Here is a 12,325-nt window from a genome sequence, read left to right as displayed (position 1 = left end):
GTCCAATTACTAATAGGGTTACTGGGAAACAGGTTAGCTAGGGTTGCACTTAGCAGCAGCATGTATTATGTAGTGTTTAGCAGGTATTAATATAGGTGGTACCGGGAAAGACGCACACATCACCAGCGTCACCATTTGGCAAGTTTCGGTACTGTGTCTTGCTGCCAGTGGGGAGCCCATGAAACAATATAAATAAATATAATTACATTTACTTAGTTTACATTATTTATTTAGCCCTTCTACAATAAATTAGTTAACATAATTAGTTGTCAACTAATAAAACTAGTAAAGCTGATAAAAACATACCTCAAGTCAACAATGAACCAAGAGAGGCTGTCAGCACTGGCACTAATTTCAAATGAACGGAACATAAGAAGGTCTTTGGATATGGAGGACATAGTGACAGAATTTTATGTTCTGTTATATGCGTTTTAACTACTTTTTGTATGTTGTATAAATATATATCTAAGTAACAAAGATATATTAACAAAATAATCTTTTAGAAGGGCCTCATCTATTAATTTTGCCTGGGGCCCCCCACTTCATCTTGGTTCGCCTCTGCATGGGAGACAAGGCAGACAATGTGTTAAGAGGGCAGCCTTTACCCAACGTGCAGCAGCAGGAGTACGAAACAGTTAAAGAGACATTCAACAGATTTGTCGTGCCCAAAAATAACGTAATCTACGAACAAGCAAGATTCAATCAAAGAGTGCAGCAGCCAAATGAACCTGATAATTTCATAACAGCCCTGTATGCTCTTGCAGAAAACTGTAATTGCAGAAACCTATTAATATGGCATGACATTCAGAAGTCATTAAAAACAGCAGACTGACTTAAGAGGTAAGTCAAGAAGTGGAGCTGAAATTATATAAATAACAGCCAAATGAGCCCATCAAAATTTGAAAACAGCAGTTTTCCCAAGCATGCATGAACCTCATCTCTGAACAAAAATGAGAAAAGGCCCTGTCAAAGATGTGGAGAATGACCTGGTCATGGGAAATGGCAGTGCCCAGCCAAAGATGCTTAATGCCACAAATGCAGAAAAAAGGGCACTACAGCAAGATGTGTAAAACTGCCAAAACAGTGCATGCTATTGAAGCAGAGGAGTGCAGTGAATAATCAGAGTCCTGGTTTTTAGGCACTGTAGAGGCAGGCCAAGATTCTTGGGCTGTGGTGCTGTTCATTAGACCATAAAGTAAAATTTAATATCAAAATAGGTGCTGACGTTACAGTTACAGTCATTCCAGAGTCTACATTCAGAGAGATATTCCTCAGCACCCTGGCATCATGCACAGACCCAGGATATCCCACAAAGATGTCAATAAATTTCCCCCAGTGATCAGTGATGGCCTGGAGTTGGATGAAGTGAAACAGCTTCCTGTTGTAGTAACAGTGGGAGTTATTTGCTGGAGGTTATTAATTCGGATATGACAGCCGTCTATTACACCAACTGCTCTGCTGAAAGCTGGTGACCCAGCCAGCTGTGCAAATCCTGCTCCCACTGCCTCCAGGTCATAACCGGTTGGAAAGCAAATCACTGAAAATTGATGTATTCACATCGGCTGCATATGTCTAATATTCATGCATAGCTATGCCATATGACAATACGTCCCCTTGGAATTATAAGGTTCTATCTGCATTCTGAATAGTATGTATAGAACATATCTAATAGCTTTTAGATTTTTACATATGGCCATATCATCTAAATGTATTAAATAATTTAAGATTAGAAGTATGAGGATTTTTGGAGGTAGACAGATAAGTGAAACTGGGGTTTAATTGTAATTGCAGGTCACGGTCCCTACTGTCACCGAAACACTGGGTTTTACGCCCTCTAGTGGCTTTTTAGAAAAACTGCATTGTTTGCACCTGAACTTGAATTAAACTTCCAAATTCAGCTGTGTGACACTCTTCTGGTGTGTTTCCTTTATGTTAAGCCTACAATTAACAGTAGTTTGCTAAGAAAATATTAATGAATTATAATTTGTAAATGATACCACATGGATTATGCACAAGAAAGTAGGTAATCTGCCTTCTGTTGAAATACATAATCCTCATGCAACCTTTAACAGAAATGGTCTTATGAAGCCACAGCTGTAGCAATAAACCTATTTGCAAAATAACCAGAACAGGCATATTGGTTATGACTGAATTACATCGAATTATAAGGTGTTATCTGCATTCTGAATAGTTTTGAGATATTGAGCTTCAAAGTTTTTGCATTCCAGTCGACTGTGTAGATAGAACTTTTTTTTTTTTTAAATAAAAAGTCCCAATATGTACACAACATTGAACAAATCTATCACATAATGTAAATAAGTTGTCACAGAATAAGAATATGTGAATAATTCAATTTTGACAAAAATGTCAGATAGAACCTTTTTATTCCAAGGGGACGAATACAGCTTTTACAGTTACATTTTGCTTATTTTACTAAAATATATAATTTTCAGTAAGCAAATATGCAATATAATTAAGTATTGGTCAGGAGTTATTATTATTGTACTTAAGTGTTGGGGTGAGCTAGCAATGCAATTCATTAAGAGATATCTTAATTTTTAAGTAGTAATACTTACATTTTTCCAGTATAAAATAAACTCTTCTCCAAACACCAGATCTTCGAGCAGCTGCCTGATGTCTCCTTTGTGCAGACATTATTGCAAACATTTTGCTAACATTCAGGAAAACCATACTAGGTGGTATAGTTGTCGAGCTAATGATGAAATCAGGTGTTAGTGCACCTGTTGGTCATATCTTTTAAATTGTTATGCTTATTACATCGTAGGTCACATGATAATATCAACATGGCGGATGATGTCCGGATCACATTCATGCTTAACGAAATATGGCTATAGAGTTGTTGATGCTTCCAAAAAAAAAAAAAAATGTTTGAAACATGCTACTTGTTAGGTTTATTGTTTATTCTTACCAGTGTGGTACCATTTTACTTTTTTTGAGTTATTTAAATTGTGTGTTATAAATACATTATTACTCTTTCTCCTACTTTGTCTTTTCCTTATAGCATGGCCAAATTTGTCTGTACGCATATTTTGGCATCTTTGTATAGCCTCACTCAGCACATTTTTTTTTTTTTTAATTCTTTGATTTTAACTTGTGATAAAATCTAAAACTTAAGAGGTTAAGTTTGTTACAACAATGGTTTATAGATTTCAGCCTATATGCAGCCATTGAGTACTACAGTCATATAGAGGCTATTGCTATTTTTTGATATTTGATATATATTGTTATGCCATCATATATCACCAGATGTCACCAGGTTTTTTTATTTTTTTATTTTGGCTGTCTGAACTTACTGGAATTATTATTATTATTATTATTATTGTTGTTGTTAGTGGCTATTGATATTTTTTGATATGTTGATATTTTATGCCATCATATATAACAAGATGTCACCAGTTTCTTTTTATTTTTTTAAGTTTTGGCTGTCTGAACTTACTGGAATTTGTATTATTATTATTATTATTATTATTATTATTATTATTATTTTACTGAAGTAAAATACATATTAAATATAACATAAAATAAACATATTTTACATTAAAAATATGGTACTTTTAGAGGTAAATAAATAAAAACACTAAAAATCACACAAAAATGCATAAATTGATAGTTTTCTTTTTCTTTCTTTTTTGAATATAGTGATATTACATTTATTAAAATAAAAAAGGGACCACACCTGAGACCTTCATGCTCAAATTTGTCAACGAAGGACCAATTAAGGGCTTCTATATGCTTGAGGGTTAAAGTTTTGGAAGAGATCTCATCATCATCTCTAGCTAAAGATAAAAATCTGAGCACAGTGTGTGACGATGATGAGATCTCTTCCAAAACTTTAAAGGAGACAAATATGAGACAACCAGAGTCTTTAGTTTAGGAGACAAATCAGAGCATTATCTATTCTAAAGCTTTAAAGGAGACAAATGTGAGAGATCCAGAGTCTCTAGCTAAGGAGAAACATCAGAGCACAATGTGTGATGATGATGAGATCTCTTCCAAAACTTTAAAGGAGACCACTGTGAGAATGTTAGAGTTTATGTCTCAGGAGACAACTGTGAGAAGAGGGAGAATTTTTCTTTCCTCTGGGTAATCCACTGATGGCTCAACCCCACATGCTTTTTAGAAAGGGGCTAAGAAATAAAACCAGATTATAAATGCTGTGAGGATGAGACCAAGAGGGAGAGAGTGAATGCTCCCTTAACCAAGACTGCACTGATCTCGGATGTTGAAGCTCTGCGACTGGCAAGTGCAGCTTCCAAATCATCAGTACTCCTCTTGCTGGATCTGTCTGCTGCTTTTGACACATTTAACCAACAGAATATCCCGTCAACCCTCATGACAAAGGGAGTTAATGAATTAGTGGTTCAAGTCATACCTTTCAGGTAGGTTCTTCAGGGTGTCTTGGAGGGGTGAGGTGTCTAAACCACAACATCTAGCTATTGGGGTGCCTCAGGGCTCAGTGCTTTGAACACTTCTCGATCTACATGTCATCAACAGGATCTGTAATTCAGAAACATAACTTTTCCTATTATTACTCTAACTCTCATTCCAGCTGAAAAATCTGACGGTAACTGATCACATCTCAGCCTGCCTGACAGACATTCCTTGCTGGATAAAGGACCATCACCTTCCCTACAATGACAGAACTAGTGGTTTTGGCCAGCCCAAAACTTCACCACAACTTCCCCATTCAGCTAGGGGCATTAACCATATCTGTTTCCAGGACAGCCAGAAGGCATGTCACTTCTCTTTTCATCAATTTACATCAGTTGCCAATAGATGCTCGCAAATTCAAAATTCAAGGCACTGATGTTTGTCTACAGAATAACCACTGGCTCTGCACCCCATACCTAAACTCACTACTTCAGACATTCTGCAATTGAAAGTCGCATTGTGGTGCCAGCCTAAAGAAGCACTAAATCACTGTCACAGACCTTTACCTTGACTGTTCCTTGCTGGTGGAATGACCTGCCTAATGCAACCCAAGCAAGCAGCTGAGTCATTTGCCATTTTCAAGAATCGGCTAAAGAAAATCTTTTCATCAACACTTGACCAATTAACACTAGCACTTTCTATTCTATTTATATTTATTAGACGAAAAAATAATAAAATACTTGCTATGCATACTGTTTTGGACTAACTGGGACTTGTCAAAGCGCTTACATATTTTTGTTCCTCTGTTTTTTTAACTGCTTCTATTGTCTTCATTTATAAATCACTTTGGATACAAGTGTCTGCTACATGAGGCAGGGCGCAAATGGCCAAATTATTTTTCTGATCCTGCCTCCAGTTTGGGCCGGTTGCAGGATTAGAGTGGGAAATTGAAGGAGCCTAACTTCAGTGAGGGATTTAGTGCTCAAACGCCACTGTCTGAACTTTTGACTCCCTGAAAAGCCCAGAAGGTGAAACTGGGGCATCAAGGAGGATGTTATTTTGATGCTTCTGGATGCCCGAAAATTTTAGCCACAGATGCCACTCTGTAGTCACCATCGCTCCCAGAGAGCGGGTGACAGAACGGGCTGCCTGTTTAGCGGAAGGCAAGATCTGTGGTGTAGTGGAGTTCCTGGAGAGATTCCAGGTACATCCCCCCGCTTGTTCGAGGTCATTCAATAATTCAGCTTAATAAACCACATTCACTCATCCCCAAAATTTTAGCATAACTTGATGATGGGGGCACGAACAAACAGGCCAAGAATGGTTTATTCCTTGTTCTCATGATGTAGGTGCAGGTCATAATCTCCAATAACTTCTCATACATGGGGGCAAAGGAGGAGGTGGGCTCGCTGACAACAACCACCTCAACTCCCATCTCATCCAGCCCCACAGAGCAGGATGGGGACAACAGTATGCTCTCTGCCAGAGCGGGATAAGCTGGAGACCAGGCTTCCAGGTCTGGCATGAGAGCCTCGGAGCTGTCAAGGGAAGCTTGAGATAGGTAAGGACCATCCCAACCTGCTCAGCCAGCTCCATGACCACAGCCGCTGCACTACCTCAGTAGTAGCAGGACCCTATCCCTGGGTCATAGTCGCCAGGCCTCCATATCCCCCAGAAGAGAGATAAAGAGGGAATTTATCACAGTGAGGACAGCCAGCCTCCTCAAGGGCCAAGAGTACGTGTTCCGCTCTGAGACAAATGACACACAGTTCATGTGTGTCATCTGTTGTGACAAAGCAAGGGCATGGAGATACACATCTCTTGAACCAATTTTCACCTTCCGTTCTTTTTTTTTTAGGTTACTAGTTCTTTACTAGTTAGGGGACGCTACACTGCAAAAATGTTTTGTGCTATATACATGAAAATTACAAGACACATGATTAATTCTTCACACACAAACAAATTTCCTGAAGACAAAAAAGCTGATGAGCTGGTAGTGTCATCCATTGCAGTGGCCAAGCGAGCTTGGCATGTAGCACTCATGCTTCAGACACCAGCCCATGCTGAAGGCATTCCCATAGCATCAAAACCATGACGTACCATTGAAGTTCCATTTCAAAGGCAAACACGTTACATAGAATTGCAAATCTGCAGTAATTCAACTGTAAAATAACATTTTATTGACACAATTTTGCATATTTTTGTGGCTTATTAAGACAAAAGTGGTTTAGTTATATTCTTACCACAAAGTGTTACTAAGTGTTATTATTATTATTATTATTATTATTATTATTACTACTACCATAATAACTAATACAAATAAAGTTTTATTGATAATATTAACAAATTGCTGGAATTAACATTAAAGCTACAGTTAAGCAGAGTTTTCAGGAATGTCTCTATTTATTTATTTAGCAAATGACTATTCTATATGCTTATTCATGAATATGCCCAGTTGCCTAATATGCATGACATAAGTTTCATCATCTGTAGGGTCGAAGAGGTCTAAAGATATATGCGGTGTACTTGATCTTGAGTTTGGAATGAGGTCAACTCCATGCTGTCCTCTACAGGTCAGGTAGATTATTACAAAGCAGTTATAGTGGGCATGTGTCGAACATGTCTGTTTGAGTTCATAATATGTGTAGTATACTTCAAATGGCTAGATACATGCATAACAGCAGGCAGAAAAAAATAAGTGTACCCCAGGCTTCAGTCCTCTGCTGCTATTCGCATAACATTTCTATTAATAACTGTGCTTTACTTGTGGCTGAAATTTTGCTTGTTGAGCTTTGATCATTTATTTCCAATATGCAGAGGTTACAAAATGTGTTTCTTAAATGTACATTGTAACACAATTCGTAGATCGGGAAGAAGGAGGTGGGAACTGGCGAACATTCAAACATAATTTTAATAATAAAATAAACACAAAACTTAAAATAGCGCGACAGCCCCTCACGGACGACTGCCGCGCACAAACAAAACTAAAACAACATAAATCCAGGCCTGGTCCTCTCTCGTCTTGCACTGTCGTCACTCCTCCTTTTATCCTTCCGGAGCTCCTCCATGGGACTCGAGACCGGTGAGTGGCGCCGGTGTCGTGCATTAACACTTACTCCACCGGCCTCGCTCCATTCCCACGGCTCTCGGCCCCGGCCCACTCGTCACATACATGTGCATGAATTGTGTGAATTTATTGCATGGTTTTAACTTCACGCTAATAAAAGATGTATTTCTGTTGTGTATATGTAGCTTTTCGACCGTATCTGTGTGCATGATGCACATCTGCAATTTGCAGCAACCTGCAGCCTCACACAAGCTCTTTGCAAACGTATATGATACAACTGTTGTGCTCACACAGCTGGAAAATCTAAAAGATTATTAAAAATGGTTAAAAAGCAAACATTTTCACACAGACACGCAAGTACCAACCTAAGGCTACAGCTCACAAAAGGGTAGCAATACACTCTGATCATGCAAAATGTAGCACCTCCTTCAAATTAGGTCAACATATGTAATTTCCCAGCAGATTATAAGATATCTATAAAAACCTCAAAGTCCTTCTATTAGCTGAAATATCAGAGCTGACACAATTGACATATGATAGTATCTATTAAGTGGGTGAATGGAGCCACTGGTTGCACTTCTACATATGGTAATAGCCATCATGACCTTCTCTAAAGCTAACAAAACTGTTTGTACTCTGCGAGGAGAGCCTGTACATCCTGAGCTATGGAAAGATGGGGATATTATAGTTGGAGGGGTTTTCTCTTTCCATAGCAGCTGGGAAATCAGGCAACTGACATATTCAATTATGCCACCTCCACTGAAGTGCATCAGGTAAGTAAAAGCAGAGCAATAGTATGATACGATTTTGTAAATACAAGTGTTACGTTAAATGATTTAATCATAGTTTCATTTGAGTTTTTAACATTTTTTGCTTTGTTTTGTTTTTTTAACAAGTCTTAATTTTAGAGACTTCCAGTACGCACAGTCCATGCTCTTCGCAATAGAGGAAATTAATAACAGTTCCACTTTGCTGCCTGGGGTCTCATTAGGCTACAAGATCTACGACACGTGCGGATCAGTGGCGGTTGGGGTTCGAGCAGCTATGGCCCTTGCAAATGGGTATGAGAAAATGTCTGTTGAAGGGCCCTGCACAAAGCATGCTGAAGTGCAAGCCATTATTGGGGACACAACTTCTTCAGCGTGCATGGCAATATCAAAGGGTATTGGACCATTCAAGCTTCCATTGGTATGATTTTATATGTCACAATTTACAATTTATCCCAATATAGTTTTTAAATTATATGAAAATGTTAAATTGTAATCTATGTTTTAAATAAATAATAAATGCTGCTGAATGCAATTAATGTATTTTTACTGGATTTTATGTCTAAACATATTGCTTCTGTATATATTAATCTCTTAGATCAGCCACTATGCCACCTGTGAATGCCTTAGTGACAAAGTCAAATATCCCTCATTTCTTCGAACTATTGCAAGTGATCACTACCAGAGTAGAGCACTGGCAGAATTGGTTAGACACTTTGGCTGGACCTGGGTGGGAGCCTTAAGAACGGATGATGATTATGGTAACAATGGGATGGCCACTTTTACTAAGGTGGCTGAACAGATGGGTATCTGTTTGGAATATTCTCTCCCGTTTTTCAGAACCTACCCTGAAGATAAAGTAATAAGGATAATTGAGCAGATTAAAAGCTCTAATTCACGAGTGATTGTGGGATTTCTTGCTCATTGGGACTTGGAGGTTCTGCTGCATAAATTTGTTGAACACAATATTACTGGATACCAGTGGGTAGGCACCGAAGCCTGGATATCTGATTCAGTCATTGCCAGTATGGATAAGCACCACATTCTACAAGGAGCAATTGGTCTGGCTATACCCAAAACACAAGTGACAGGTCTTCAAGAATTCATTCTAGATATAAAACCACTGAAGTCTTTGGGAGGTGCTATTTTTACTGAGTTCTGGGAAGCCCTGTTTCAGTGTAAATACTCAACTAAGAATGATTTTGTGTCCACAACTCCATGTACAGGCAATGAGGAACTGTCTCAAGTGCAAAATTTATTTACAGACATGTCACTCATGCCCATCTTCAGCAATGTGTATAAAGGAGTGTATGCTGTTGCTTATACACTTCATGACCTTCTGGGATGCAAAGAAAAATGTGACTCAAATAAACAGCCTGATCCTTCAACAGTGGGTTAACACTATTTTATTTCTTCTGCTATATGAAATTCAGTATTCTCTAAGCTTTTACATATGGACACAGTATATTCAACAATTAATTATTTGCACTGTATGTATATGTCATTTTGTTGAGATGTACTGTTTGCCATGTCAATCAGTTTAGTTAACAATTGCTTTATATAGTGAATATTTTGTCTTTTTCCCCTTCAGTTTCTGAAGCACCTGAGAAAGGTGCATTTCAAAACAAAAGATGGTGAGGAGGTTTATTTTGATGAGAATGGTGATCCAGTGGCAAAATATGACATTATAAATTGGCAGCCAAGTAAAAAACAACACTATGAATTTGTTACTGTTGGGCTTTATGATGCTTATTTTCTGGGGATAGATCGTTTAGCTGTCAATATGCTATCAATTTTATGGACAAATAATTCCACAAAGGTGAGGAAAAAGAGAAAAACGTATTTTCTGAATATCAGTTTTCAGTGTCAGTAAATGGCAATGCCTATATATTTTTGTCACAGGTACCGGTGTCTGTGTGCAGTGAGAGCTGCCACCCTGGCACTAGGAAGGGTGTGAAGAAAGGAAAGCCTATATGTTGTTATGACTGCATACCATGCACAGAGGGAGAAATCAGTAACACTTCAGGTAAAATTAAATCACTATATCCATAAAGAAAGTATATATATAAACATTTTTTTTTCTCTCTCTCTCCTGTTATTAATTATTACATCCATTACATACAGATTCTGTAACATGTCTGCGGTGTCATCAAGACTTCTGGTCAAATATGCAAAACGATGGATGTGTTAAGAAGGAAACAGAATTTTTGTCTTATGAGGAGATCATGGGGATTTTGCTCACAACTATTTCAGTTGTTGGTGCATTTATAACAATAATAATTGCAGTCATATTTTTCAGATATAAAAATACCCCAATAGTTAAAGCCAACAACTCAGAATTAAGCTTCCTGCTACTGTTTTCACTGATGTTGTGTTTTCTCTGTTCACTTACTTTTATTGGTCGGCCCACTGAGTGGTCCTGTATGTTGCGTCACACAGCGTTTGGCATCACTTTTGTCCTCTGTATCTCCTGTGTTCTGGGAAAAACAATAGTGGTTTTAATGGCTTTCAGGGCTACACTTCCAGGAAGTAATGTCATGAAATGGTTTGGGCCTCCTCCACAGAGACTCAGTGTTTTTGCATTTACTCTTATACAAGTGCTTATTTGTGTGCTTTGGTTAACAATATCTCCCCCTTTTCCATTTAAAAATCTTAAATACTTCAAAGAAAAGATAATACTAGAGTGTAATGTGGGATCAGTTGTAGGTTTCTGGGCTGTGTTAGGTTATATTGGACTGCTTGCTATTCTATGTTTCTTTTTGGCTTTTCTGGCTCGGAAACTCCCGGATAATTTTAATGAAGCCAAATTTATCACATTTAGTATGCTCATATTTTGTGCTGTTTGGATCGCTTTCATACCAGCTTATGTTAGTTCGCCTGGAAAATTCACAGTGGCAGTGGAGATATTTGCCATTTTAGCCTCCACATATGGAATGTTATTTTGCATATTTATTCCTAAATGCTATATCATTTTATTGAAACCAGACAAGAACTCTAAAAAACATTTGATGGGTAAATTACCCCCAAGAGCCCTGTGAGTGTAAAATATTAAAATATAATAATATTGTAGATGAAAATAAAACATAATATACACTGTTACTTTTACCGTCCTGTACATTTACCACCCTATTTTTAGTTATGTTGATTATTATCATGATGGCACTTTTCTTATTGAACTGTGTATGTTGGACCATTACATGATAAAACTAACAACATCTCTGTTTTGCCTAATACAGTTAGCAAACATAAATGGTGAATCCTTTATTCTTTGTTTCATTCACTTATTCTATTGACTTACTACGGTGGCCGAGAGAGCTCATTGATGAAATGACAAAGTAAATATATATTTTTTTCAATCAGCACTTTATATACAATGAAACAATCAAGATGAAATTGAAGTGCAGACTTTAAGCTTTAATTCAAGGGGTTGAACAAAAATATAACATAAAATGTGTATGCATAAAAATGCAACCATTTTTATACACAGTCCCCCCATTTTCAGGGGCTCAAATGTAATTGGACAAATAAATACAATCATACATAAAATGTTCATTTTTAATATTTTGTTGAGAATCATTTGCAAGCAATGACTGTCATAAGTCTGGAACTCATGGATATCACCAGAGACTGGGTTTCCTCCTTTGTTATGCTTTGCCAGGCCTTTACCGCAGCTGACTTCAGTTGTTGTTTGTAATAAATCTGCAAAAATGTCAACGATTCTGTGTTTTTCTGTCAATATGGGGTGCTGTGTGTACATTAATGAGGAAAAAAAATTAACTTAAATGATTTTAGCAAATGGCTGCAATATAACATAGAGTGAAAAATTGAAGGGGGTCTGAATACTTTCTGTACCCACTGTATATATATATAATTTTATTTTATTTTTGTATTAAAAGAAAGTACACTGGCAAGATTCTTAATTCCATCTACAACATGTTTGATGGTGTCAATGGCATATCGCCCTGCAGCCCAAAACTATTTGCCCACTGAAGCTAAGCAGGGTTGAGCCTGGACAGTACTTGGATGGGAGACCTTCTGGGGAAACTAGGTTGCTGCTGGAAGAGGTGTTAGTGAGGCCAGCAGGTCTCCCATCCAAGTA

General features: G+C 37.6%; 2 protein-coding genes across 2 annotated transcripts; both read left to right on the top strand.

Moving 5' to 3' along the window:
* The first annotated feature begins 8,017 nt into the window (after window positions 1-8,017).
* On the top strand, window positions 8,018-8,653 carry LOC107702195 (extracellular calcium-sensing receptor-like). The gene is made up of 2 exons (XM_016504436.1): window positions 8,018-8,232; window positions 8,356-8,653. Exons 1-2 carry the CDS (start codon window positions 8,018-8,020, stop codon window positions 8,651-8,653), a joined length of 513 nt encoding a protein of 170 aa, XP_016359922.1.
* An 840-nt stretch (window positions 8,654-9,493) lies between these two features.
* Window positions 9,494-11,264, top strand: LOC107702185 (extracellular calcium-sensing receptor-like). Its single transcript, XM_016504427.1, has 3 exons — window positions 9,494-9,616; window positions 10,129-10,252; window positions 10,381-11,264. The coding sequence occupies exons 1-3, from the start codon at window positions 9,494-9,496 to the stop codon at window positions 11,262-11,264; spliced, it is 1,131 nt and encodes a 376-aa protein (XP_016359913.1).
* The last annotated feature ends 1,061 nt before the right edge of the window (window positions 11,265-12,325 follow it).

The sequence above is a fragment of the Sinocyclocheilus anshuiensis genome, unplaced genomic scaffold (assembly GCF_001515605.1).
Source record: "Sinocyclocheilus anshuiensis isolate Anshui unplaced genomic scaffold, SAMN03320099.WGS_v1.1 scaffold618, whole genome shotgun sequence".
Taxonomy (NCBI): Eukaryota; Metazoa; Chordata; class Actinopteri; order Cypriniformes; family Cyprinidae; genus Sinocyclocheilus; species Sinocyclocheilus anshuiensis.
This window is presented reverse-complemented; position numbering and strand designations above follow the sequence as displayed.

Bases quoted from the DNA above. Each gene is read 5' to 3' on its own strand.
- LOC107702195 (XM_016504436.1), top strand. From the start codon at position 8,018: ATGGAGCCACTGGTTGCACTTCTACATATGGTAATAGCCATCATGACC. The intron at 8,233-8,355 runs GTAAGTAAAAGC...TTTTTTAACAAG, and splicing joins CCTCCACTGAAGTGCATCAG to TCTTAATTTTAGAGACTTCC.
- LOC107702185 (XM_016504427.1), top strand. From the start codon at position 9,494: ATGTCACTCATGCCCATCTTCAGCAATGTGTATAAAGGAGTGTATGCT. The intron at 9,617-10,128 runs GTGGGTTAACAC...TTTTTGTCACAG, and splicing joins AACAGCCTGATCCTTCAACA to GTACCGGTGTCTGTGTGCAG. The intron at 10,253-10,380 runs GTAAAATTAAAT...GGTGTCATCAAG, and splicing joins AGAAATCAGTAACACTTCAG to ACTTCTGGTCAAATATGCAA.